This window comes from Trachypithecus francoisi, unplaced genomic scaffold, assembly GCF_009764315.1.
Source record: "Trachypithecus francoisi isolate TF-2019V2 unplaced genomic scaffold, Tfra_2.0 Lachesis_group0, whole genome shotgun sequence".
In the NCBI taxonomy this organism is placed as follows: Eukaryota; Metazoa; Chordata; class Mammalia; order Primates; family Cercopithecidae; genus Trachypithecus; species Trachypithecus francoisi.
Window position 1 is genome coordinate 114,048,878 of NW_022681453.1, and position 23,239 is coordinate 114,072,116.

Below are 23,239 nucleotides of genomic sequence, written 5' to 3' on the forward strand. Positions count from 1 at the left end.
CCCTCCTCACACTGAGACAAAAATCACCAGAACTATTTCATGAAGAGTTCTAAGAATATCGAATCATGTTACTGGGGTAAAGAGAATCCCAAATTAAACAGCCATTGGTTGCTCGCTCCTGATACAGCAAATCTTGCAGACAAAGGAGCAGAATCCAAAACAATTACAAATCCCACTCTATTACATTTGAATCCATCCTGCCTTTCCTCCTTCTGCCTTCCTCTTCATTTCAGTCTTCCTCTCTTTTCTCGTATTGAAATAACTGAGCTTCAAACAACAACCAAAAGTCATATTTAAGCTTCTAATCACTATTGCTAAATCTAAGAAAAGGCATTCTTTCGTTGGTTAGGACTGAAGTATATTCACCTTTCAGAGGTACCTGAGGAGTATAGTGGTGATCACGGCTCTCTGCAGCCTCAATCTCCTGGGCTGGGTGATCCTTCTAGCCTTGGCCTCCTGGGTAGCTAGGGCTACAGGCCCATGCCACCACACCCAGCTAATTTTTGTGTTTTTTATAGAGACAGGGTTTCGCCTTGTTGGTCAGGCCAGTCTCAAACTCCTAGGCTCAAACAATCTACCCACCTTGGCCTCCTGAAATGCTAGGATTATAGGCATGGACCACCACTCCTGGCTCTCCATGAAAGAAAGAAAGAAAGGAAAGGAAAGGAAAGGAAAGGAAAGGAAAGGAAAGGAAGAAAGAAAGAAAGAAGGAAGGAAGGAAGGAAGGAAGGAAGGAAGGAAGGAAGGAAGGAAGGAAGGAAGGAAAGGAAAGGAAAGGAAAGGAAGAAAGAAAGAAAGAAGGAAGGAAGGAAGGAAGGAAGGAAAGAAAGAAAGAAGGAAGGAAGGAAAGAAAGAAAGAAAGAAAGAAAGAAAGAAAGAAAGAAAGAAAGAAAGAAAGAAAGAAGGAAAGAAATTCTACAAATATTAACCATAATTTCTTTTGGTATTTCTCTTTTCTTGTGAAAATTCACCCAATAATTTATCTAAGACCTTCAAAGTCAAACTGCAAAATGGCTTTTCTTGCTCAAAATCAAAACATAAAATCCCATAGAGGAAACTAATAGGAATTATTAATTAGAGACACAAGTGAAATTCTTTAAAAAAGAAAAAAGGAAGAGGAAAATTAATATAATGCTTTCACGGGACTTCAGATAGTTCATTCTGGCATACACTAATATTAAAATACAACTCAGTTTCTCAGCACCAATAGATAAGCTTCCAGTTCTTCTCTGCCCTTAACCAATCTCAACAAGACACTCACTCCAGCATCCTTTGATAAATAAATTATCCATTGTTCCCTACAATAATTATCACAGAGCTCCTAGTACACAATACCATGTGCAGAAGGATACTTTGTTAAGTGTTACTGACTGGCTACTTAGTTTTGAGTGCTTCAAAGTGAACATGATAATAAACAAACCTTGAAGAGATTATTTAAAAATCTTCTTAGTTAGTCGGATGCTAGAAGTTAAGTTTCTTGGGATGGATCTAGATAACAGAATTCAGCTGAAATATGCTAGTGTTTAGTATGGTGCCTATTACATAGTAATTACCTAGCAAATGTTTTTTGGGTGAATATCACATAGAAGTTCCTATCTTTGCAGCTGGTAAAGGGTGTTAAGGTGACTGAAACATCTCAACAAAAGAAAAAGACTAACTGATAGACAAATATTTATTGTATATTCACTATTTAAAAAGCATTGTGCTGGATTTCTGCTTCCAGCCATGATGGCATAACAAGGACTGAATTTAATCTCTCACCATAAACAACTGGAAAACTGGACAAATATTAGCAACAATATTTTCAGATTTTGACAGTAGGCAAAGTAGAACTGTGAACCCTGAAGGAAGAGAAACAAATGAAGTGGGCCCTACAATCGCTCTGACTTTCTTGGAAGAAATTTCCAAACTATCAGCACACAGAGCAGGAAACCATACAGAGCCTAGCAATCTCCAAAGTTGGAGAAACAAAGATTAGAGTTAGAGGACCATGAGGCAGCTAGAAAATACGGGACAGAATTCTGGAAAGGCAAATAATTGGAGTCCTAGAGAAAAAAGAGAGAGAGAAGAAAGAAAATTTTGAACAAATAACAATAGAAAAATTTCCAAGTTTAATGAAAACTACAGATCCACAAATCCAAGCATTTTAATGCATTTTAACCAGTATAAACACATACACATATATACACACACTCCAAGAAAAACTAAGGTACATCATAATCAAATGGCTTAAAATCAGCGATAAAGAGAAAATCTTACAAAACATTGTATTATGTGTTATAGTAGATACTAAGGTGAATGAACAATATAGTGCTTGCCCCAAGAAGGATGTTTTAATTTCCATTTATACGTAAATGTAATTTTCATGTGGGGCATTCAAATGTCCTTCTAGGCTTAGGAAGGTAAGAGGCAGGACCCAAATTCTAACGTGAGTACAGAAATTGGTAGGTTTGGTTCACGAGGTGGGCAGCAATGCAAAGCAAGATTTTGAAGAAGAATTCAGGAGCAATGCCAAAATTGAGAACCTTGCAAATAATGCAATGAAGAGTCCATCTGAATTAGACAGAGGAAGAGGCAAAATAAAGAGTTTGATGTAAGGTGAAGTGGCAAAAAATAAAGGACGTTTCAGGAAAAACGTTGGCAAGAAAGACTCTTCTGTGGTAGGCCAGACATGGTGGCTGACACCTATAATCCCAGCACTTTGGGAGGCCCAGATGGGTGGATTACTTGAGGTCAGGAGTTCGAGACCAGCCTGGTCAACACAGTGAAACCCCGTCTCTACTAAAAATATAAAAGTTAACCAGGCGTAATGGCACGTGCCTGTAATCCCAGCTACTTGGGAGGCTGAGGCAGGAGAATCACTGAACCTGGGAGGCAGAGATTGCAGTGAGCCAAGATCGGACCACTGAACTCCAGCCTGGGTGACACAGTGAGTGAGAGTCCATCTCAAACAAACAAACAAAAGAAACTTCAAAAACATTTTTTAAAAGAAAGACTCGTCTTTGGTTGCAGAACCTGGGGTATCTCAGAATGAAGAATTCTCCGGAGGAGGAGAAGATTGAGCTGTGAAGAGTCTGTGCACTGGGCCAGGTGGGGATCTGTAATCTTCAAATAAAAAATTCCCTAGCTAGAAGTGGAAGGTTCTATAAGACATCCTAAGATGGTTTATCATTCCACATTTTTAGACCTCAAATCCTGAAGACGGTTGCTTCAGAGAGCTGCCTGTTTCTGTCCTTTCTTTATCATTTCCATTTTCTGATGATCAAAAACCTTCTAACTAGCCAGTCTGATTGCAGTTTCTTTCTCCTCCAATCCATGCTGAACAAACTACCAAGTAAACTTCCTAAATGCTGTCTGCATTGGGTCTGTCCAAGTTTCCTCAAAAGCCTTCAATGTTTCATGACCCATATCTTCCAACCTTATGTTCCCATGTGACCTATTTGTTTCTATTTCCCTAATATTCAGTGTCTGATCTATTCATGCCTACCTCTCCTTCTGTCATCATTGTGCCTGCTTGTCTACTTTTGCTCATGTTGCCCATGTTCTCTTTTTCTCTCCCTCATCCATCCTTCAAGTACCACCACTAATCCTTAAGGCTTTTTCTTATGGCTTGTCAGCTTAAGAACTACTCTAGGAGTCAAAATCTTGTTTATAAGGTTTAGTAGTTAATTTTCAGTACCACTGAACAATGTTCTAATAAGGTGATTTGTATTAGTTTCTATTTCTTTCAGTTATTAAGTTTTCTGAGGGTTGAGTCTATAATTAATCTTTCTTCTATAGTCTCAAATGCCAAAGACCGTTTTAAGACACACAAAAGATCAATAAATAATTGTCGATTGATTGACACTCAAGTCCATAATTCAAATAAACTGTTTAAAGTAAATGTATTTGTGTGTATTCCTGTTGTTGTCCCAAAAATTATCTACTTGATTATAATGAATTTTTTATTCAAAGAACTGAGAAATATGTAATATGAATAAGATAGCAAAGATTCTTAACTATATATGTATGTATGTGTATATATATATATCTAATTTGTATTACATACATAGTTCTTTATATATACGTAAAACTTCTCTGTAGCCAATTCCTACTTTGCAGTGATTTGACGCCAGACTGTGAAATTGGATTCCTTAGGTCATAAATGTGAATCTCCACTGCTAAGACTAAACTAAATTCCCATGTTCGTTTGTCAGTAGAGGAGAGAATCAAAGATCAGAATGCTATGATGGACACATGATAAGTAGCAAATCAGCATTGACCTAGAGAACAATCCTTGTCCTATAACTTAAGAGACAAATGCTCACTGATAGGTTACTTCATTGGTATGGTTGATTTTTTGAGAACCTTAAATAAAATTGAGGCAGAGTCTGCAGTGAGAGCTTTCCCATTCTCTTCCTAAACATGAGAGTATATAGATATAATGCATAATTGGAAAAGACAATGACAATTAAAAAGCCTTACTTGTTATCTCTCCAACCCTTTCTAAGACAGCTTTCTATAGGCTTCTCTGTATTTACTCATATTAATTTAAAATTATTGACTCAAATAATACATTAAATTTCAGAGAACCTACTGGGAGTAAATTTCAAGAACTATCACTTTATTATTATAATCTAGTTTTGGCATATGTATCTAAAGAACAAATGAATATGAATACAAATTAAAAATATATAATGTTTTTCAGAAGAAGTTGAGATAGCTCCATTCTGGATATTTTTAATACTCTAATTCTCATTTTCATGTTATGAAAACTTAACACGTAATTTTCTGCCCATCACACTTAGCAGATGACCAAAAACTGTCATCTTTTGTTTTTCCTGCAATTAATATTATGCCAGAATTTTAAAATGTATAGAAAGTACTAAAGGCATGGTATGATTTATATCAAATAAAAAATGCAGAGCACATAGTTCCTCACATAGGAAATTATTACTATGGGCATACATTAAAGAATTAGTTTCAACCTTCTGAAACCCAAAGAGGGTGAAATTACCATAAAAGCCAACAGTTGGATCCATGTTGACTGTCTCTTCTTCAAACTGTATTAGGAATAGACCAATAACATTAATCTCATCAAATTTCATTAAAGTCAATGAGATTGTTAATTTTCATTCTTTTCAGTGGGCATTCTTTAATGCAGCAATTTAGATGTGAGAAAATTATCATACTCCTTAGTATTTAAACAGAGAAATATTAGTGCAGATATTGCACATTTGAATCTTGAGCCATCAGATAAAATTAAGATATTTTATGAAACTAATTCATTGGTGACTAGGTTTTAAGAAAGTTCTGGTTTTCTATAGATGCTGATTTTATAACATAGTCTTATTACACAAAGAACTGCCATTCAAGTACTCTAGATTAGAGAAATTCGGTCATTACATCAAAAAAAGAAAAGAAAATTAAGACGATTCCATTTTAAAGGCAGTCAAACTAATATGCTTCCCATGAGAACATAAAGAAAACAAAGGAATGGTCTTGAGGGAACTTGTTAATTTCTTTTATTAAACAACCCTGATGTAACTAGATGAGATTAGCTAGGATCAGAGTTGAGTTGAAGCTAAATGAATTATATGACAATGTTTTCCTTTCTCTTAAGATTTCTTGAGCACATTGGTCACCTGAATTAATTGTATGAGGCATAAATTCAGAAGGAAAAAAAAAAGAAAGAATCCCTGCCAGCATTCAAGTGATAGTAGAGTGCAGGCCACAACCTCCAGAGAACCAATTATCGGTTTCTAGATTTAAACGTTTTGTGTGAAGCATTTTCATCAAATAATATAAATGTGCAAGTCAGAGGTGACAATTTACTTTCATTACTGTTCAAATTCAATACCTTGCCTGACCCAGTCTCCTTGATGAAGTTTATGCTCTAATATATGGCAACATTTGTGACATCCAGAGAGCAGCTCTGCCCAGTTAATGGTCATGGTGGCTTCTCCATCTTCACATGCACTAGCAGGCCGTTCAAACAGGGAAATCAAGGCTGCTGTGAAAGCAATTGCTTGAACCTTGACGGAGACATTGAAAGAACAACAGTCATGGACAGGATAATTGTTGCAAGAAGATTCTATGTTATTTTAGTTTAATAAGGAATAGCTCTTAATTTAATAAGAATTTCTTCAATATTATTTAAAGGATGCAGGCTGTTATACTAAAAAACAGAACAATTATTAGTTTGGTGACACAATTACCAAAGGGCAGTCTTTTACTTGTTTTTAAGACACATTTGTCGTTAAAATAGTAAGAATGAAAAGCTTTCACAATTACAAAAGGAAATTGTTTAAATTAGCCTACTTCAGAGGTCACAGACATATTCTAGTTTCATTCAGTAAGTAATAATTTTTCATAGGTCGGGTGAAATTTGATAGGAAGACAGAAATATTTGTATCCAATATCTAGGTTTCAGAGCTGCCATCTCTAATCCTTTTGTTATATGATACAGACAATGGGCACTCGCTAGGAAATTGGTACTGAGAAACCCAATACTCTATGTAGGAAAACCAGAACAATAAATTTGAAAGCATTTTGAGGGATAAATGTAATCATTTAATATTAAACATTTATTCATATTGGTATCTAATAAATTAAGCATCCTATGGTGAAAAAGATTAGGAAGATCTTTTTTTCTAAATGAGAAAAGCGAGACTATAGACAGACCAAAAAACAAACAAACCCACACACACAATTAAGATTTGTTTTTGTAAGCAAGAAGACAAAACTGTGACCTAATCCATCTCTTCCATGTTCAACGTGCATATAAGCCATAATGTAATTAAATTTGGAGGTCACACTCATTGCATTTTAATTTATATTTTAAACTACAGTTTGATGATTAAATCCGTAGTATTCAATCTTAATCTACCTTCACTTACCTTTCCAGTTATATCCCCAAAAGAAAGAATTGATTCATTGGCATCAAGAGGATCATACCAATAATCCATGCAAATTGGTGTTCCTTTCAGGCCTTGGAGTTTGTACTGGCAAGCAAATTCTTCTTTGGACAGCAGATCATAGAAACAAATCTCTTTACTTGTAAAAGCCACTGCTATCTAAAGTAGTAGAGTAGAAACTCAGAAAGTAATTCTGATGGATTTAGCAAAATTAATATGCAAAGCAGACATGCCACTCTAATTGCCAAATCAGACTTTGTTCTCTGAGGATCCTTAACAGTATTACAGAAGCAAAGAACAGTGGCACGAATGTACTTTATCCTGACTGTGGAATCTAGCCAAGAAGAAACTTTTCCTATTAAAGGCATTTGAACATGCTTTATTTCCTATCCCTATTCCACACGCTCACCAACATCCCCATCCGTGGGAGACTAGACCTCTAATCACATAGGAGAACTAAGGCACAAAGATATGGCATTACACAGTCATACCAGAAACTTTACAAACCATGTTTTATGATGGAAATAGAGACTTTCATGGAAATCATTTGATACAGACTCCATAAGTAGCTTTATCCGAAGTCAGAGAAAACCCTAAAGGCTATATTAGAAAGGGGAAAATATTTAACAACATAAAAATAAGTCAATAGAAAATGTCCCTGTGGAGATTCACACATTGGATTTACTAGAAAAAGACTTCAATTCAACATATATATATACACACACACACATGTACACACACACACACACATATATATATATTCAAACAACTAAAGAAAACAAGGTCTAAAGAAGTAAAGGAAAGTTTGTGGCTGGGTGTGATGGCTCATGCCTATAATCTCACCACTTTGAGAGGCCAACACAGGAGGATTGCTTGAGGCCAGGAGTTCAAGAACAGCCTGGGAAATGTAGCGAGACTCCCATCTTTAAAAAAGAAGGAAAGAAAGAAGGAAAGAAAGAGAGAGAGAGAGAAAGAAATGGGAATGATGTCTCACCAAATAGAAAATTTTAAGAAACATGCATAAATTATTAAAATCACCATTCTGCCAATCTTTGCCCTTTAATTGGAGTGGTTAGTCCATTGATACAATTACTGAAAAGGTAAGATTTACATCTGCCATTTTTCTAACAGTACAGCCCCATAACACATGAAGCGAAAACTAAAATTATTGAAGACAGAGTAGGCATTTCAACAATAACAGTTGGAGATTGCAATACTCTATTTTCAATAACAGATAGAACAACTGAGCTGAAGATCAGCAAGAAAATGAAGACTTGACAAACACTATAAACCAACTAGATGTAAGGTATGCCTAAAGAACACACCATTCCAACCTCAGCAGGATGCATTTCTTCTCAACTGCACATGGCACATTTTCCAGGGTAGACCATATATTAGGTGATAAAGCAAATATCAATAAATTTAAAAGATTAGAAATTATATAAATTATATTCTCCAAACACAATGGAATGAAATTAGAAGTGTCATTCAACCAAACAAAATTTGGGAAATTCACAGCTACATGGAAATAAAACAAAGAAATCATAAAAGACATGAAAAAAATACATTCAGATGAATGAAAACAAAAACACAACATACAAAAAACTTATGGAATAGAGTAAAAGCAATGTCTAGAGTAAAATTTATATTTGCAAACATCAATCTAAAAAAATCTGAAATCAATAACCTAACTTTCCATCTTAAGAAACCAGAAAAAGAAGAGCAACCTAAATCCAAAGCCAGCAGAAGGAAGAAAAAAATAAAATTAGTACAGAAATAAAGCAAATAGAGAATGTAAAAGCAATAGAGAAAAACAATGAAATCAAATTAGTTCTTTGAAAAGATAAACAAAATTGGCAAAAACTTTAGCAAGACTAACCAAGAAAAAAAGAGATGATAGGCTGGGTGCGATGACTCACGCCTGTAATCTCAGCACTTTGGGAGGCTGAGACGGGTGGATCACGAGGTCAGGAGATCGAGACCATCCTGGCTAACACGGTGAAACCCCATCTCTACTAAAAACACAAAAAATTAGCCAGGCATGGTGGCGGGTGCCTGTAGTCCCAGCTGCTCAGGAGGTTGAGACAGGAGAATGGCGTAAACCTGGGAGGCAGAGCTTGCAGTGAGCAGAGATTGTGCCACTGCACTCCAGCCTGGGAGATAGCGTGAGACTCCGTCTCAAAAAAAAAAAAAAGAAAAAAAGAGATGATATAAATTATTAAAATCAGAAATAAAAGAGTGAACAGTACCATCAACGTTGCAGAAATAAAAAAGCATTAGTAAGATAATAAAATTATTATATACCAAGAAATTAGTTAACATTTATGAAATGCATAAATTTCAGGAAACAAAAACCATGTAAACCAACTCAATAAGACAGAAAATATCAACAGAACTATGATGAATGAAAGATTAAATTAATAGCCAAAAAAAGTGTCACAAAGAAAATCCTCAACTAGATGGCTTCACTGATAAATTCTACCAAACGTTGCAAGGAAAATAATACCAATACTTCTCAAATTCTTCCAAAAAATTACAGTGACGGTAACACCTCCCAAATCATTTTATCAGGCCAGGATTACCCTAATACTGAAACTAGAGAAAGACATCACAAGAATAGAAAACTGCAGATCTATACCTCTTAATGTAAATGTAAAATGTATACTGAACTAAATACTAGCAAAGAGAATTTAGCAACATACAAAAAAGTTTACACATCATGGCAAAGTAATATTTATCCCAGGAAAGCAAGGTTTGTTTAACATACAAAAATCAATCAGTGTAATACATCATATTAATAGAATAAAAGACAAAAGCTATATGGTAATCTCAGTAGATGCAAACAATGCATTTGACAAAATCCAACACATTTTCGTGATAAAAACACTCAACGAACCAGGAATAGAAGAGAATTTCTTCAACCTCATAAACAGCATGTACAACAACAACAACAACAACAAAAATCCTACAGCTGACATCACGCATATTGGTGAAAAAATACATATATTCCCCATAAGATCAGAAACAAGACAAGGATGTTCACTCTCACCACTTCTATTTAATATGGTATGGAGTTTCTAGCCAGATAAATTAAGCAAGAAAATGAAATTTTAAAATATCAATATTGAAAAGGAGGAAGTTAAACTAGATCTCTATATCTATTTGGAGATAACATGATATTATATATAGGAAATTTTAGAAATGCTCAAAAATACTACAGAACTAATACATGACTTCAGAAAGATGCAGAATATATTATCATTTTTGAAAAATCTATTGTATTTCTATACAATGAACAATCTAAAAATGAAATTACCAAAGGCAATATTAAGAGAATGTAAAAACTGAGATGCAGGTTTTGCAAAGTATCCATCTGATAAATCTATCTACCCAGAATATATAAAAACTCTCAAAACTCAATAATAAGATAACAACCTTAATAAAAAATTGGAAAAGATTTGTATAGACATTTTACAAAAGAAGATGTACAGGTAGCAAACCAGCACGTGAAAATATGCTTAACATCATTAGTCACTAGGTAAATATGAATTAAAGCCATAATAAGATCTAAATGCAGGCCTTTTAAAATGGCTAAAATTAAGAGAGAAAATAACTGATCATACCAAATGTTTGTGAGGCCATACCCACAAAATGGAATGCTGCAGAGCAATAAAAACTAGTAGTATACCTCAAAACATGGATAATTCTCAAAATAGTTATGCCATGTTAAAAAAGAAAAAAAGGAGTACACACAGTATGGTGCCATTATACAAAACTCTAGAAAATCCATCCAAATTAATCTATTAATCTGCTTTCGGTCAGAAAGCAGATCAGTGCTTGCTTAACAAAAAAGGGATGAGGGGAGTTACAAAACACTGCAAGGAAATTTCTGAGGGTGATTAATATGTTCATTGTCTTCTTCCTACTGTTGATTTTTCACAGGTCATGTATGTGTTAAAATCTATCAGCTTGGGACAGTTTCATATGTGCAGTGTATTTTGTATAATTATATTTCAATAAATCCGTTTCAAAAAGAGTAAAAGCAACATTCTTTAAGATTCTATATTGAGTAAGCACAAAAGAAAGACTAAGATTTTAGTTCAGTGCTGAAAAGAAGAAACAGTGCAACAGAAATATCATATAATAATAACAGCACACTGCACACAGATATAAAAAAATCATCTGGACTATATCTTTTAATTCATACAAGTTAAATATTAGCACCAGATACTTAGCAAAAAGGAATTGGATCTCATGTCAGCAGCCACTATGGAGGCAGCAAAGACTGAAGCACAGGTCTAAAGTTGGCCTGCCTCAGTTTACAAGTCTTGGCAACCCTGATTACATCCTTTGTGACTGAGGGTAAATTATACAACTTCTCTCTGCTCAGTCTCTCATTTGTAAAGTGGGAATAATAACTACTCCATGGTGATTTTGAGAGGATGAATAGATCAGGGCATAGGAAGTTACTGAGGATGAGAATGATTTATGGTTCCAAACAATAGAGCATACATTTTCCCACTAAAAATAACTTGCCTTTTTGGAGAAATGCTGATTTTAGGTCTGGCATAGGAAATATACAAGATGATTCTAGAACATTTTGTCATACCAGGAAACAAAGAAGCTTTCAAGTGCTGTCAGGATTATAAAAAGACTCAGAAGCCGACCTGCATTGTTCCCACTCTCTAAAGAGGGTGCAATTTCTGGTATGGGAGAACAACTCAGTAGATTAAAACAAATCAAAAATTTTAAACCCATGATTTTTCAATTATACTGATAATAATAATAATAGTGCTCATTGTTTATTTTTAGACAATATTAGAAAACCAGCTCATTATTGTGAAAACTGGCAAATAAACGTGAAAAATTAGGCATTTATTCTGCCTTTAATTTGTACCACATGATGAATAAACAATTAATGGGATTATTTCTTTTTTATAGAGGTATTCTAACTTAAAGGAAAAGGAAATTGTGAAATTAGAATATCATCTTCTGACTCCTAAAAAATTCATGGATTTAGGAATAGTCAGCAATAACTGCTAACATCTCAAGAAGAGGAAGAACCAGGTATTTCATACCTACTGGCTGAAGAACACATAGCCATCTGTTCTAAACAAACTAACCACTCCAAAACTACACAAGGCTTTACACTTGACTATCAATTCACTAGAAAAATCACAGAATGGCTGGACATATTAAACAACACCATGTAGACACAATCTGTGAAATCCAGACTGTGGAAAATTCTAAAGGACAAACCTTGGTTTCTTTAACAAAAACATCAACAGCAACAGCCAAAATTTGCAAAAAAAAAAAAAAAAAAAAAAAAAGCAGGAAAAAAGAAAAGCATGTATATCAAAAGAGACATATTAACCATTCACAATATTTGGACCTTATTCAGATCTTCATTGAAACAAACTATTAATAAGACAATCAGGAAAATATGTACATGACTAGATATTTCATGGTATTAAGAAAATATTGCTATGGATATTAAGTGTGATAGTGGTATTTTGGCTATGCTAAAATAGAGACATCTTTTAGAAATACAGAAATATTTACAGATGAAATAATATGATGTTTTGGATCTTAAGGGGGAGGTATAGATGAAACAAGATTAGCTGTGAATTGAAAATTATTGAGTGAATACTGAATACATCAGGTTTCTAATACTATTCTCTCTGCTTGTGCATGCACTTGAAAATTTTCATAGTAAAATCTACCTTCTGCTTAATATAAAATATTAACATGTGGATTCTTCAAGCTCCAACCTTCCCTGTCAAAATTATTTTACTCACAGTATGTTATCTTTCTGAGAGGTATAGGTATATGAAGATGTTTAGCCTGAGTAGGCCCTATCTATTAGAAAGAAGACACTGACTAGTACAGTGATCAAAATTAGATAAGCAGTTCTCCTTAATTGCATTGAATCCTACCAGCACAGTAATAGCCTCTCAGCTCTACATATAGATCCACCATCCTGCTGTAAACTATACAGGAGTAAAGTTCTTATAAGCTAATAACGAAGCATGGCCTCATTGAAGACAGAGCCAGGAATCTGAGCCATCAGCCACAGTGTCATTACAAGGCACCCAAGAGAACAGCTTGGGAAATCATGTAGTTCTGTTGGCACTATCTGTTCTCCCTCCAGGTCAGGAGAAAGCCACCAACAGTAATATAGCTTTCTGTTACTGCTAGCCAGGAGCCCCACCCCATAACTTTTTCCTCTTTTACAAGCAGTACTTTTTTTTATAAAGAGTCTGTACCTTGTTTACATTTTCCAGAGAAACCAGGCTTGTCACCCACAGGTGTTTGAGCTTGGTGGCATCTGAAGTGATGGGGAATGTTTCTTGCAGCTTTAAATTCTCTCCCCAGATTGCTAATAAACCTTCTTTACTAATCGTCAGATAATGACTTGAACTTTTTAAGAAAATTACTTTTTGAATGTTGTCCTTGTGTTTTACTGGGAGGAATTCCAGGTCCTTCCACTGGGGCACCACAGTTGCCTTTGCTCGTTCATCTTGCTCGTAAAGCTCTAGCAGTATAAAGGAAGTCAGCTTGTCCCAGTTAATGAAGCCGTCTTGGGCCACACCCACTTTGTCAAAGAGCTCCCCGTATTCTTCCTTCATGCCCCAACCAACAATCTCTGTCATCTACTGTATAAAGTCTTCTCTGGACATACAAATGATTTTCCTTGGTTCTGGCGACTAGAAACGGGAATCCAAAAACAATAGTGAGACAACAGTGAAAGCATCATATGCACAAGAGCACTGTGCTACCCACAAAGGTGAATTTAATCAGCAATTCTACCAACATGAAAAGAAAAATGTCTTTTGCTTGATGACATAATATACTCAAGTGAACTTAAGCTGGGGACCAAGTAACTGACAGGACTAGAAATTGACATTCTCAGTCACAAAAAGTCAACCACGACAGTCCTTATATCGGGAAGAGTAAGGCAGGAGAAGATGTGATGACGGAAGCATGGAGTGATGTGAGGCTGTGAGCCAAAGAATTTGGTTACCTCTATTTAAGCTAGAAAAGGCAAGGAAAGGTTTCTCCCCTAGAGTCTGCAGAAGAAAGGCAATCCTGACAACTTGATTTTATCCCTGTAAAATCCCTTTGGGGTTTCTGAACTCCAGAACTGTATATTAATATATTTGTGTGTTTTAAGTCATGGTTTTTGGTAATTAGTTACAGCAGCAACAGGAAATTAATACAGATATATCTCCTTTTGTTGCACTTCACTTTATTGTACTTTGCTGATACTGTGATTTTTACAAATTGAAGGTTTGTGGCAACCTTGCAAGTCTATCAGTGCCATTTTTTTCAATAGCATGCCTACTTCATATCCCTGTGTCACATTTTGATAATTCTTACAATATTTAAAATTTTATTATTGGTAGTATTATATCTGTTATGCACATATATCTGTGATCCGTAATCTTTGATGTTACTACTGTAATTGTTTTGCAGCAGCATGAATCACGCCCATACAAGACCGCAAACTTAATTCATAAGTGTTGTGTATGTTCTGATTGCTGCACCAACCAGTCACTCCGCTTTCCCTTTCCTTGGGCCTTCCTATTTTTTCAGACACAAAGATACTGAAATTAAGCCAATTAATACCCTATAAGAGCCTCCAAATGTTTAAGTAAAGTCAGAGTTTTACATCTCTCACTTTAAATCAAAAGCTAAAAATGATTAGGCTTAATGGGGAATGCATGTCAAAAGATGAGCGAGGCTGAAAACTAGGCCTCTCGCACAAAACAGCCAAGTTGTGAATGTAAAGGAAAAGTTCTTGAAGGAAAAGTGCTATTCCTTTGAACACGAGAATGATAAAAAAGTTAAACAGCCTTATTGCTGCTTTGAAGAAAGTTTTAGTGGTCTGGATAGAAGATCAAACCAGGCACAACATTCCTTTAAGCCAAAACCTAATACAGAGCAAGGCCCTAACTTTCCTTAATTCTATGAAGGCAGAGAGAGGTAAGGAAGTTGCAGATGAAAACGTGAAAGTTAGTAGAGGTTGATTCATGAGGTTTGAAGGAAAGAAGTCATCTCCACAACATAAAAGTCAACATGAAGCAGAAACTGCTGATGTGGAAGCTGCAGCAAGTTATTCAGAATCTCTAGCTAAGGTAACTGATGAAGGTGGCTACACTAAACAATACATTTTCAATGTAAATGAAACAGCCTTATTTGGAAAAAGATGCCATTTAGGACTTTCATAGCTAGAGAGAAAAAGTCATGCTTGGCTTCAAAGCTTCAAATGACAGAATGACTCTCTTGTTAGGGATTGATGTTAACTGGTGAGTTTAAGCTGAAACCAACGCTCATTTTTATTCCCAAAAATCTCTGAGGCCTTAAGATTTATGCTAAATCTGACTGCGCACAGTGGCTCATGCCTATAATCCCAGAATTTTGGGAGACTGAAGGAGAGGATTGCTTGAGCCCAGGAGTTTGAGAAAAGACTGAGCAACATAGTGAGACTCCATCTCTACAAAAAACAAGAAAATGAGTTGGGCATGGTGACATGAGCCTGCAGTCTTAGTTACTTGGGAGACTGAGGTAGGGGTATCACTCAAGCCTGCGAAGTAGAGGCTGCAGTGAGCCATGATTGCGCCACTGCACTCCAGCCTGACCAACAGAAAAAGACCCTGTTTCTGTGCTCTGTAAGCGAAACAACAAAGCCTGCATTACAGCACTCTGTTTACAGCATGGTTTATTGAATATACATGGTTTACTGAATATACAGCATGGTTCACTGAAGCCCACTGCTAAGACATACTGCTTTGAAAAAATATTCCTTTTAAAAGGGTACTGCTCCACCATGTCCCTGGTGGCTCGAGAGCTCCAACAGAGATATACAAGGGGTTTAATATTGTTTTCATGCCTGCTAACACAATGTACATTCTGCAGCCCATAGATTAAGAAATAATTTCAACTTTCAATTCTGATGTTTTGTAGGGTATAGCTGCCATAGACAGTGATTCCTCTGGTGGATGTGAGCAAAAGAAATTAAAAACCTTTTGGAAAGGATTCACTAGAATGGCATCATTTTAGATGCCATTAAGAATATTCATAATTCATGGGAGGAGGTCAAAATGTCAAAATTAACAGGAGTTTGGAAAAAAGTTGATTCCGACTGTCATGGAAGGCTTTGAGGGGTTCAAAACTTAGATGAAGAAAGTTAACTGCGGATGTGGTAGAAATGACAAGAGAACTCCAATTAGAAGTGGAACCTGACGATGTGACTGAATTGCTGCAATCTCGTGATCAGAATCGAATGGATGTGGAGTTGTTTCTTATAGATGAGCAAAGAAAGTTGTTTCTTGAGATGGAATCTATTCCTGGTGAAGATTCCATAAACATTGCTGAATGACAACAAAGATGTAGACTATTAAATAAACTTAGTTGATAAAGCAGTGGCAAGTTTTGAGAGTATTGACTTCAATTTTGAAAGAAATTCTATTGTGAGTAAAACACTGTGAAATAGCATCTCATGCTACAGGGAACCATGAAAGGAGGAATCCATCGATGTGGCAAACGTCACTGGTATCTTCTTTACGAAATTGCCATAGCCATCTCAACCTTCAGTAACCACGACCCTGATCAGTCAGCAGACATCAACATTGAGGCCCTCCACCAACAAGAACATTACCTCTCGCCAAAGGCTCAGATGATTGCTAATTTTTTTTAGCAATAAAGTATTTTTTAATTAAGATATGTACAGTTTTCTAGATATGTGCTACGGGACATTTAATACCCCACAGTATAGTTTAAATATATCTTTTATTTGCTCTAGGAAACAAAGAAACGTGTGTGACTCACTTTATCCTGATACCCACTTTATTGCAGTGGTCTGGAACCAAATCTGCACTATCTCCAAGGTGTGCCTGTCAAGTGGTTGATGAAAATTGGGTGAATCCCTGAAGAGTGCTTAGTGAAGCCAGTAAAATTACCCCATGGTGAAACTTTAATGAAAGGGCAGTAAGTTAACTTCTATACATATGCCATTACAAAGAACAGTGAAGCCACGTGCAATTGATTTTTGCTGTTCGTAGCTATATTCTGTAAAGTCTCTGAGAACACTAAATTAGCAGATACTGAACCATTGCTCCTAGGGGAAACACAGGGTTAAGTTTCTGCAAGCCTCTGTACAACTGCTCACTACATAATTTTGTTTATGTGTGTTTCTGTTGAAAGACATGTTATTTAATATATTGTTAATTAATCACAATTAAATTCATAGCCAACAGCATCATAACTTGTGCCTGAATGAAGCTAACACATATATTTTCTTGGTAAGACATATCTCAGCCTTCTCACGCTTAGGAACACTAGCCAGCACTCCACCACCACACTTGCGGGCCATTTTAAAGAGTGAAATCCCCAACAATAAGCACAACATGTGAAAACCGTGGCACTAAAGAGGTGTTGAAAACAATGAGATCACTTGGACCCAGGGCGAGGAACATCACATACTGGGGCCTGTCGGGGGCTGGGGGACTGGGGGAGGGATAGCATTAGGAGAAATACCTAATGTAAATGATGAGTTGATGGGTGCAGCACACCAACATGGCACATGTATACCTACATATCAAACCTGCACGAGCTGTACATGTGCCCTAGAACTTAAAGTATAATAAATAAAGAAAAAAAAGAAAAAAAGAAATTGCCATACGGTAAAAAAGAGAGAGAGAGAGATGTTAAAAAGGATGCTTGCTTACAATATGAGAGCTGGAACAAGAAAGCAGAGTGTTGCCTTGTTTGATCTCCGCTTGGAATGTACACATTGGGAGACTCAAATTTTTTGCCACTCTGCACATGTCTGGGAAAGACCATTAAAGTGCCATGAGTATTGATTTGGGGATTAATCAATTTTAGGAAGTAGGCAAATTTTCAAGTATAAAATTCACAAATAATGAAGATTAACTGTATTTCAAACAAGTATTTAGCTTAACATTGATGGGCTGTTTAGTTCAGTGAGATTAATTATGACAGAATAAACTTTTCCCACCATGCCAGAGCCAAAGTCAGGCCTGGAAGAAGCACTAGAGGCAGCATATTGTGGAGCAGGTCAAACTAATGTAGGTTTAAGCCTGGTTCCACCAGAGATTGTGAGAACTACTGGCAAGGTACTTCGCTGCTAATTTCCCATCTGTAAAGTAGGTAAAGCAGTATCAGTTGCAAGAAAATTGTTATGAAGATTAGCTGAGATAATAGAGGTTAGTTTAATGGAGGTTAGTCCAGGCACTTAACTAATTAAAATAACTTTCTGAGAAATAATTGATATCAAGCCCTTTGAACCAGCCAGGAGTTAATTATTTGTATCTTTTTTCAGTTATTTTTAGTCTAAAATGTTTAGATAGCTGGACATTTTTGAGGGACCCAGATTTTAAGGGTAGAGAAAGAAACCTGGTCCTAAAAGTGCTCCATCTGTGTCAAAACTGCAAACTATTTCTGAAAACTAAGGCAATGTTGACTTTTAAACTATTACATAATGGCATCAATCAATCTCTTAGATTGTCTCATCAATAAAACAACATTTAAAAGCAGGATCTCAGTGTATTTTCTTCCTATAAGCTGGTAGTGTACTTTTTATTTCTGAAAATAAGAAACTACTCTGACAAATATCAAAACAATTTCTTCTTTACATTTAAGAATGTAGAATTAGAAACAAATTGTAAATGACAAATTTTCTTTCTCAAAGTAATATAAGCAATCAACTACATACTTTTCTGCACACTGATAATGCCAATATCCACTGGGGAAAGAGACAAGAAATATGGCTAGGTTATGAAATTTGGCCCAGAAAGTACAATTGTATGATGTCGCTGGCAGTTCTGTTATCCATTGTTCACCCATTAGCTTGTTAAGTTTGAAAATGAAACCATGTTTTAGCCATACCTTCAGTTAAAATCTAGTAGTTTATTTTTACTAAAAAATCCTAACTTTTTTGAAGAAGCATGATGCTTTGATTAATATGTTGTTTATTAATTCTATCATATGCCAACTTGAATAAATTAGTTAAATGTACAATTAAGGTAACGGATCTTTTATACAAGCTTAAAAGCACAAATGCATTAACTTTTACCACATAATTCTTGTTTTATCAGGGACTCCCACCCTCTGGGACTAGAATTAATTCATTCATGTCTTCATACTATATATATCATACACTGTGGTTGGGAAATCGTGTGGCAGTGAAGAAGGTGGAGCTCTAAGTCTTAGCCCCAGTTATGGCACCTCTAAGTAGGAATAATAATAATGAATTCCTAGTGCTGTTATGAAGATCTATTCAAAATTTAATGTACGTATAGCACATGGGATAATTTAATGTATATATAGCACATTTATATTCAATAAATGTTAATGCCCTGCTAAAGGGTTTGGGGAATAGAAGAATTATAAATTGAGTCGTCATGTCAGCAATGATGGTTTTCTGAGAATTTAGCCAAACTCGTGCGTGTGTGTGTGTGTGTGTGTGTGTGTGTGTGTAAGGCTTTGGAGATGTTCATAATTACTAATATTAATGATCTCTACCAGGGTGGCTAGTTGCTAACTAGATAGTTCTTAAAGATTTTTTAGGGGCCCAGAGAATAGGTGCAGGAGACTGTACCAGCAGAATGGTCTGAAACTCTCTGCTTCTGTGACTGTTATCATCACAGCAGCAGATGCTAATTTTTGTCTTAAAAAGAAACAACCATACACACTGTTTCAGTTGCTCTTCCTCAAAGGCACAAATATAAAACTGTCCTAAGTGAGCCTGGTGAAAGTAAAGTTTACCTCTTCCCAGAACCATGGCTCTTTCACATATACAAGAGCGACATTTCATCCATGTGAGTAATCCCAGCTTCTGTCTTGTCTTTAGCCGCTCATAGTGCTGCTCTGTGAGCCAAATACCCTCATCCTGGACTTACTGGTGGAAAGTAATTCCACAGAAAGAAAGCAAAGATAACTTTTCAATCTAAAAAGGAACTTGCATAGAGCATCATTTAGTTGCTACAAACTCTTAGTTTGCATTAGATTCAATACTGAGTGGTGAAATAATTTACCATTGAGCTGTCTTTAGGGATATACATACATATGCATACACAGACACACATCTTCAAATTAGTGCTAATTTAGTTAATGTCTGGGCTTTATGCCTGGATTTGGCACATAACATTTGTATGCCCTTAAGCCAGTCATGACCTCTCTCAGGGTTTGCATGAAGTACCAAAAAGATAATCTGTATGACGGTCATCTTCTTTACATTAGACAACTATATTCAAGCATTAATTATTGCTGACGCATCTACAACAGGATGAATTCACAAGTATACACTTAATATAGGTAGGGAAATATTAGCAATTTAGGAAATTTTACTTCATTATAAAACATAGAGCATAAAATAATTCTCATTTCCTTCAATGAAAAGTTTAATTACTATGGCTTTAATAAAATCTTTATTATTCCAATAAACAATGTGCTCCCATTCAAATACAGGCTTTCAAATAAAAACTACTTAATAGTGTTTTAAAGGTATGTCCTTTGATTTTTATTAACCTATATTATCTATAGGGTCTTTTTGAGGTAATAATTAGTGTTCATGCCTCTGTTAGAACTCCTCTTCTAATAAAGGTGAAAAGTATGAGCCATTAGAAAACATAATCTCATTCAGCTCTTCCTAGTACAATGTTTGTACATTTATTTTGCTATATCTATTTAACTACTAAGAAAATAACCAGTTATTAAATTGTCTACATTTGTTGTGGCAAGAGCCAGAAAGCTAATATACTCAGAATGTCCAGCTGATTATATCACTAGACACAATTTAGACCTTTTGAAAATGTTCCTGTCTTCCTGAATTCTTTTCAAAGAATATTCTGAAAATCATTTCCTTTTGCCTAAAAAGCATGTTTTGCAGTTAGAGTCAGTTCTAGTGAGCTGCCTGTCTATTTAGAAAAAGCATAAACTCTAAAATTTCCTTCAACTCTGAGCTTTATAAGATTTGGATTTAACCATAATTTATATGAAAAGTGAGCTCTAACCATAAGTGCAAAACTTTAAAAAAAAACCTTGATACTTGATAGGCATTTTTGCCATTAAGAAGAGATCATGTGCCATTGGCAACTTGAGTGTGCCAACATTCTTTTACAAATTTTTTTTTTGCACAAAAGAATCCACGTGTATTATAGAAAATGAATATAAGTTAAAAATTAAAATCATTTATAATGCCATCAGCCTTTCAGATTTATTTCTAGGCAGAAACAGAAATGACCACTTATTATTTACAAAATAGCATCATGATATACATACATATCTTTCTATGTTGCTTTTTCCACTTATATCATACCATAAAGCTATGCCTCTTATAATATACATTGGCCTTTATTACTATTTTTAATGACTGCACAATATTTTATAGCGAAGACATACAATTATTTATAATCTCATTATTAAAAATTTCAATCGTTCCCAAAGCTTTACAATTTTATATAAACAACCCAGCAATATATATATATTCCTACATACACATCATTGCTAAGCTGTCCAATTATTTCCTAAGGGAAATTCTCTAGAAGCATAATTACTGAATCAAAGAATTTACATGTCCTGAAAGTTTTTAAAATATATTTTGCCAAATCCTCTTCTAAAAGGTTGAATCCATTCACATTCCCATCAACAAAGTAGGAGGTTGCCTGTACTCAAGACCCTCATAAAGGTGGGGTATTATTCTTCTTAAGATTTATCAATTGGTTGCTAAGGTATAGTTCTATTAAATAAGCCTAAATATTACTTACTTTCTGGAGGAAAAAGATATTTCTAAAGCAGACATTTTATCTATCAGAATCTGCCAACCCTTAGAAATGTTGTTTATATTTTTGTCCCCTCTTTCCAATAGCATATTTCATAATGAAATGAGGAAAGAAATACTTTCTTTTCTCCCACTCTGCAAATAAGAACTTGGCCAAGACAAAAGTCCCAGTTCAACATTATTGAGAAAGCACAATCCAACTTGGTCTGGGTATTTTCTCCTCTGTCAAAGGCTGTCAGTGGGTTAGCATTTCACTGACCCAAGGTTTACTGCCCTTAAGTCATTGGTGAGTATTTGTTTCCAGAAACTGAAAATCAATGTCAAATGATAAGTTGTTAGCCACTGGGAGAAATACGTCCATCCATCCTTCCACCCATTAATTTATTCATTAATAAATATATATTAAAGATGTATACCATATAAAGCAGCACAGCATAGGTATACTTATTTGTTCAGTCAACAAATGTTTATTAAGTGTTGGTTCCATGCCAAACAGTATTGTAAGTACTCATCACTAAATTTTTAAAAATTTTTTTATTTCCATAGGTTTTTGGGAAAGAGGTGGTATTTGGTTACATGAGTAAGTTTTTTAGTGGTGATTTGTGAGATTTTGGTGCACCCACCACCCGAGCAATATACACTGAACCCAATTTATAGTCTTTTATTCCTCAACCCCTTCCCACTCTTTTTCCCTGAGTCCCCCAAGTCCATTGTATCATTCTTATGCCTTTGCATCCTCATAGCTTAGCTTCCACTTGTGAGTGAGAAATACGATGTTTGGTTTTCTATTCCTGAGTTACTTCACTTAGAATAATAGTCTCCAGTTAAATTCAGGTTGCTGCAAATATCATTAATTCATTCCTTTTTATGGTTCAGTAGTATTCTATTGTGTGTGTGTGTGTATATACACTTGTTAATTGTGTGTAATATACACTTGTTAATTGATGGGCGTTTGGGTGGCTTCCACATTTTCACAATTTCAAATTGTGCTGCTGTAAACATGCTTGGGCAATATCTTTTTGGTAAAACGCCTTCTTTTCCTCTGGGTAGATACCCAGTAGTGGGATTGCTGGATCAAATGCCAGTTCTACTTTTAGTTCTTTAAAGAATCTCCACACTGTTTTTCATAGTGGTTGTACTAGTTTGCATTCCCACCAGCAATGTAGAAGTGTCCCCTCTTCACTACATCCATGCCAACATGTATTAGTTTTTGATTTTTTATTATTGTCATACTTGCAGGAGTAAGGTGGTATCACATTGTGGTTTTGATTTGCATTTCCCTGATCATTAGTAATGCTGAGCACTTTTTCATATGTTTGTTGGCCATTTGTATATCTTCTTTTGAGAATTGTCTATTCATGTCCTTAAGCCCACTTTTTGATGGGACCGTTTCTTTTTTCTTGCTAATTTGTTTGAGTTCATTGTAGATTCTGGACATTAGCCCTTTGTCAGGTGTATAGAGTGTGAAGATTTTCTACCACCCTGTGAGCTGTCTGTTTACTCTGCTGACTGTTCCTTTTGTTGTGCAAAAGTTCTTTAG

At 35.4% G+C, this 23,239-nt stretch overlaps 1 protein-coding gene across 1 annotated transcript in view; it reads right to left on the minus strand.

The window, feature by feature from the left end:
* The window catches only part of WDR49 (WD repeat domain 49), a 188,911-nt gene that overhangs the window by 147,631 nt on the left and 18,041 nt on the right, over positions 1–23,239 (minus strand). The window contains exons 3-5 of the mRNA XM_033211625.1: positions 13,163–13,603; positions 6,879–7,055; positions 5,840–6,014 (exon numbers count right to left, since the gene is read on the minus strand). Of these exons, the coding sequence (XP_033067516.1) occupies positions 5,840–6,014; positions 6,879–7,055; positions 13,163–13,549 (739 nt within the window). The 5' untranslated portion in view covers positions 13,550–13,603. The remainder of the gene's footprint in view (positions 1–5,839; positions 6,015–6,878; positions 7,056–13,162; positions 13,604–23,239) is intronic.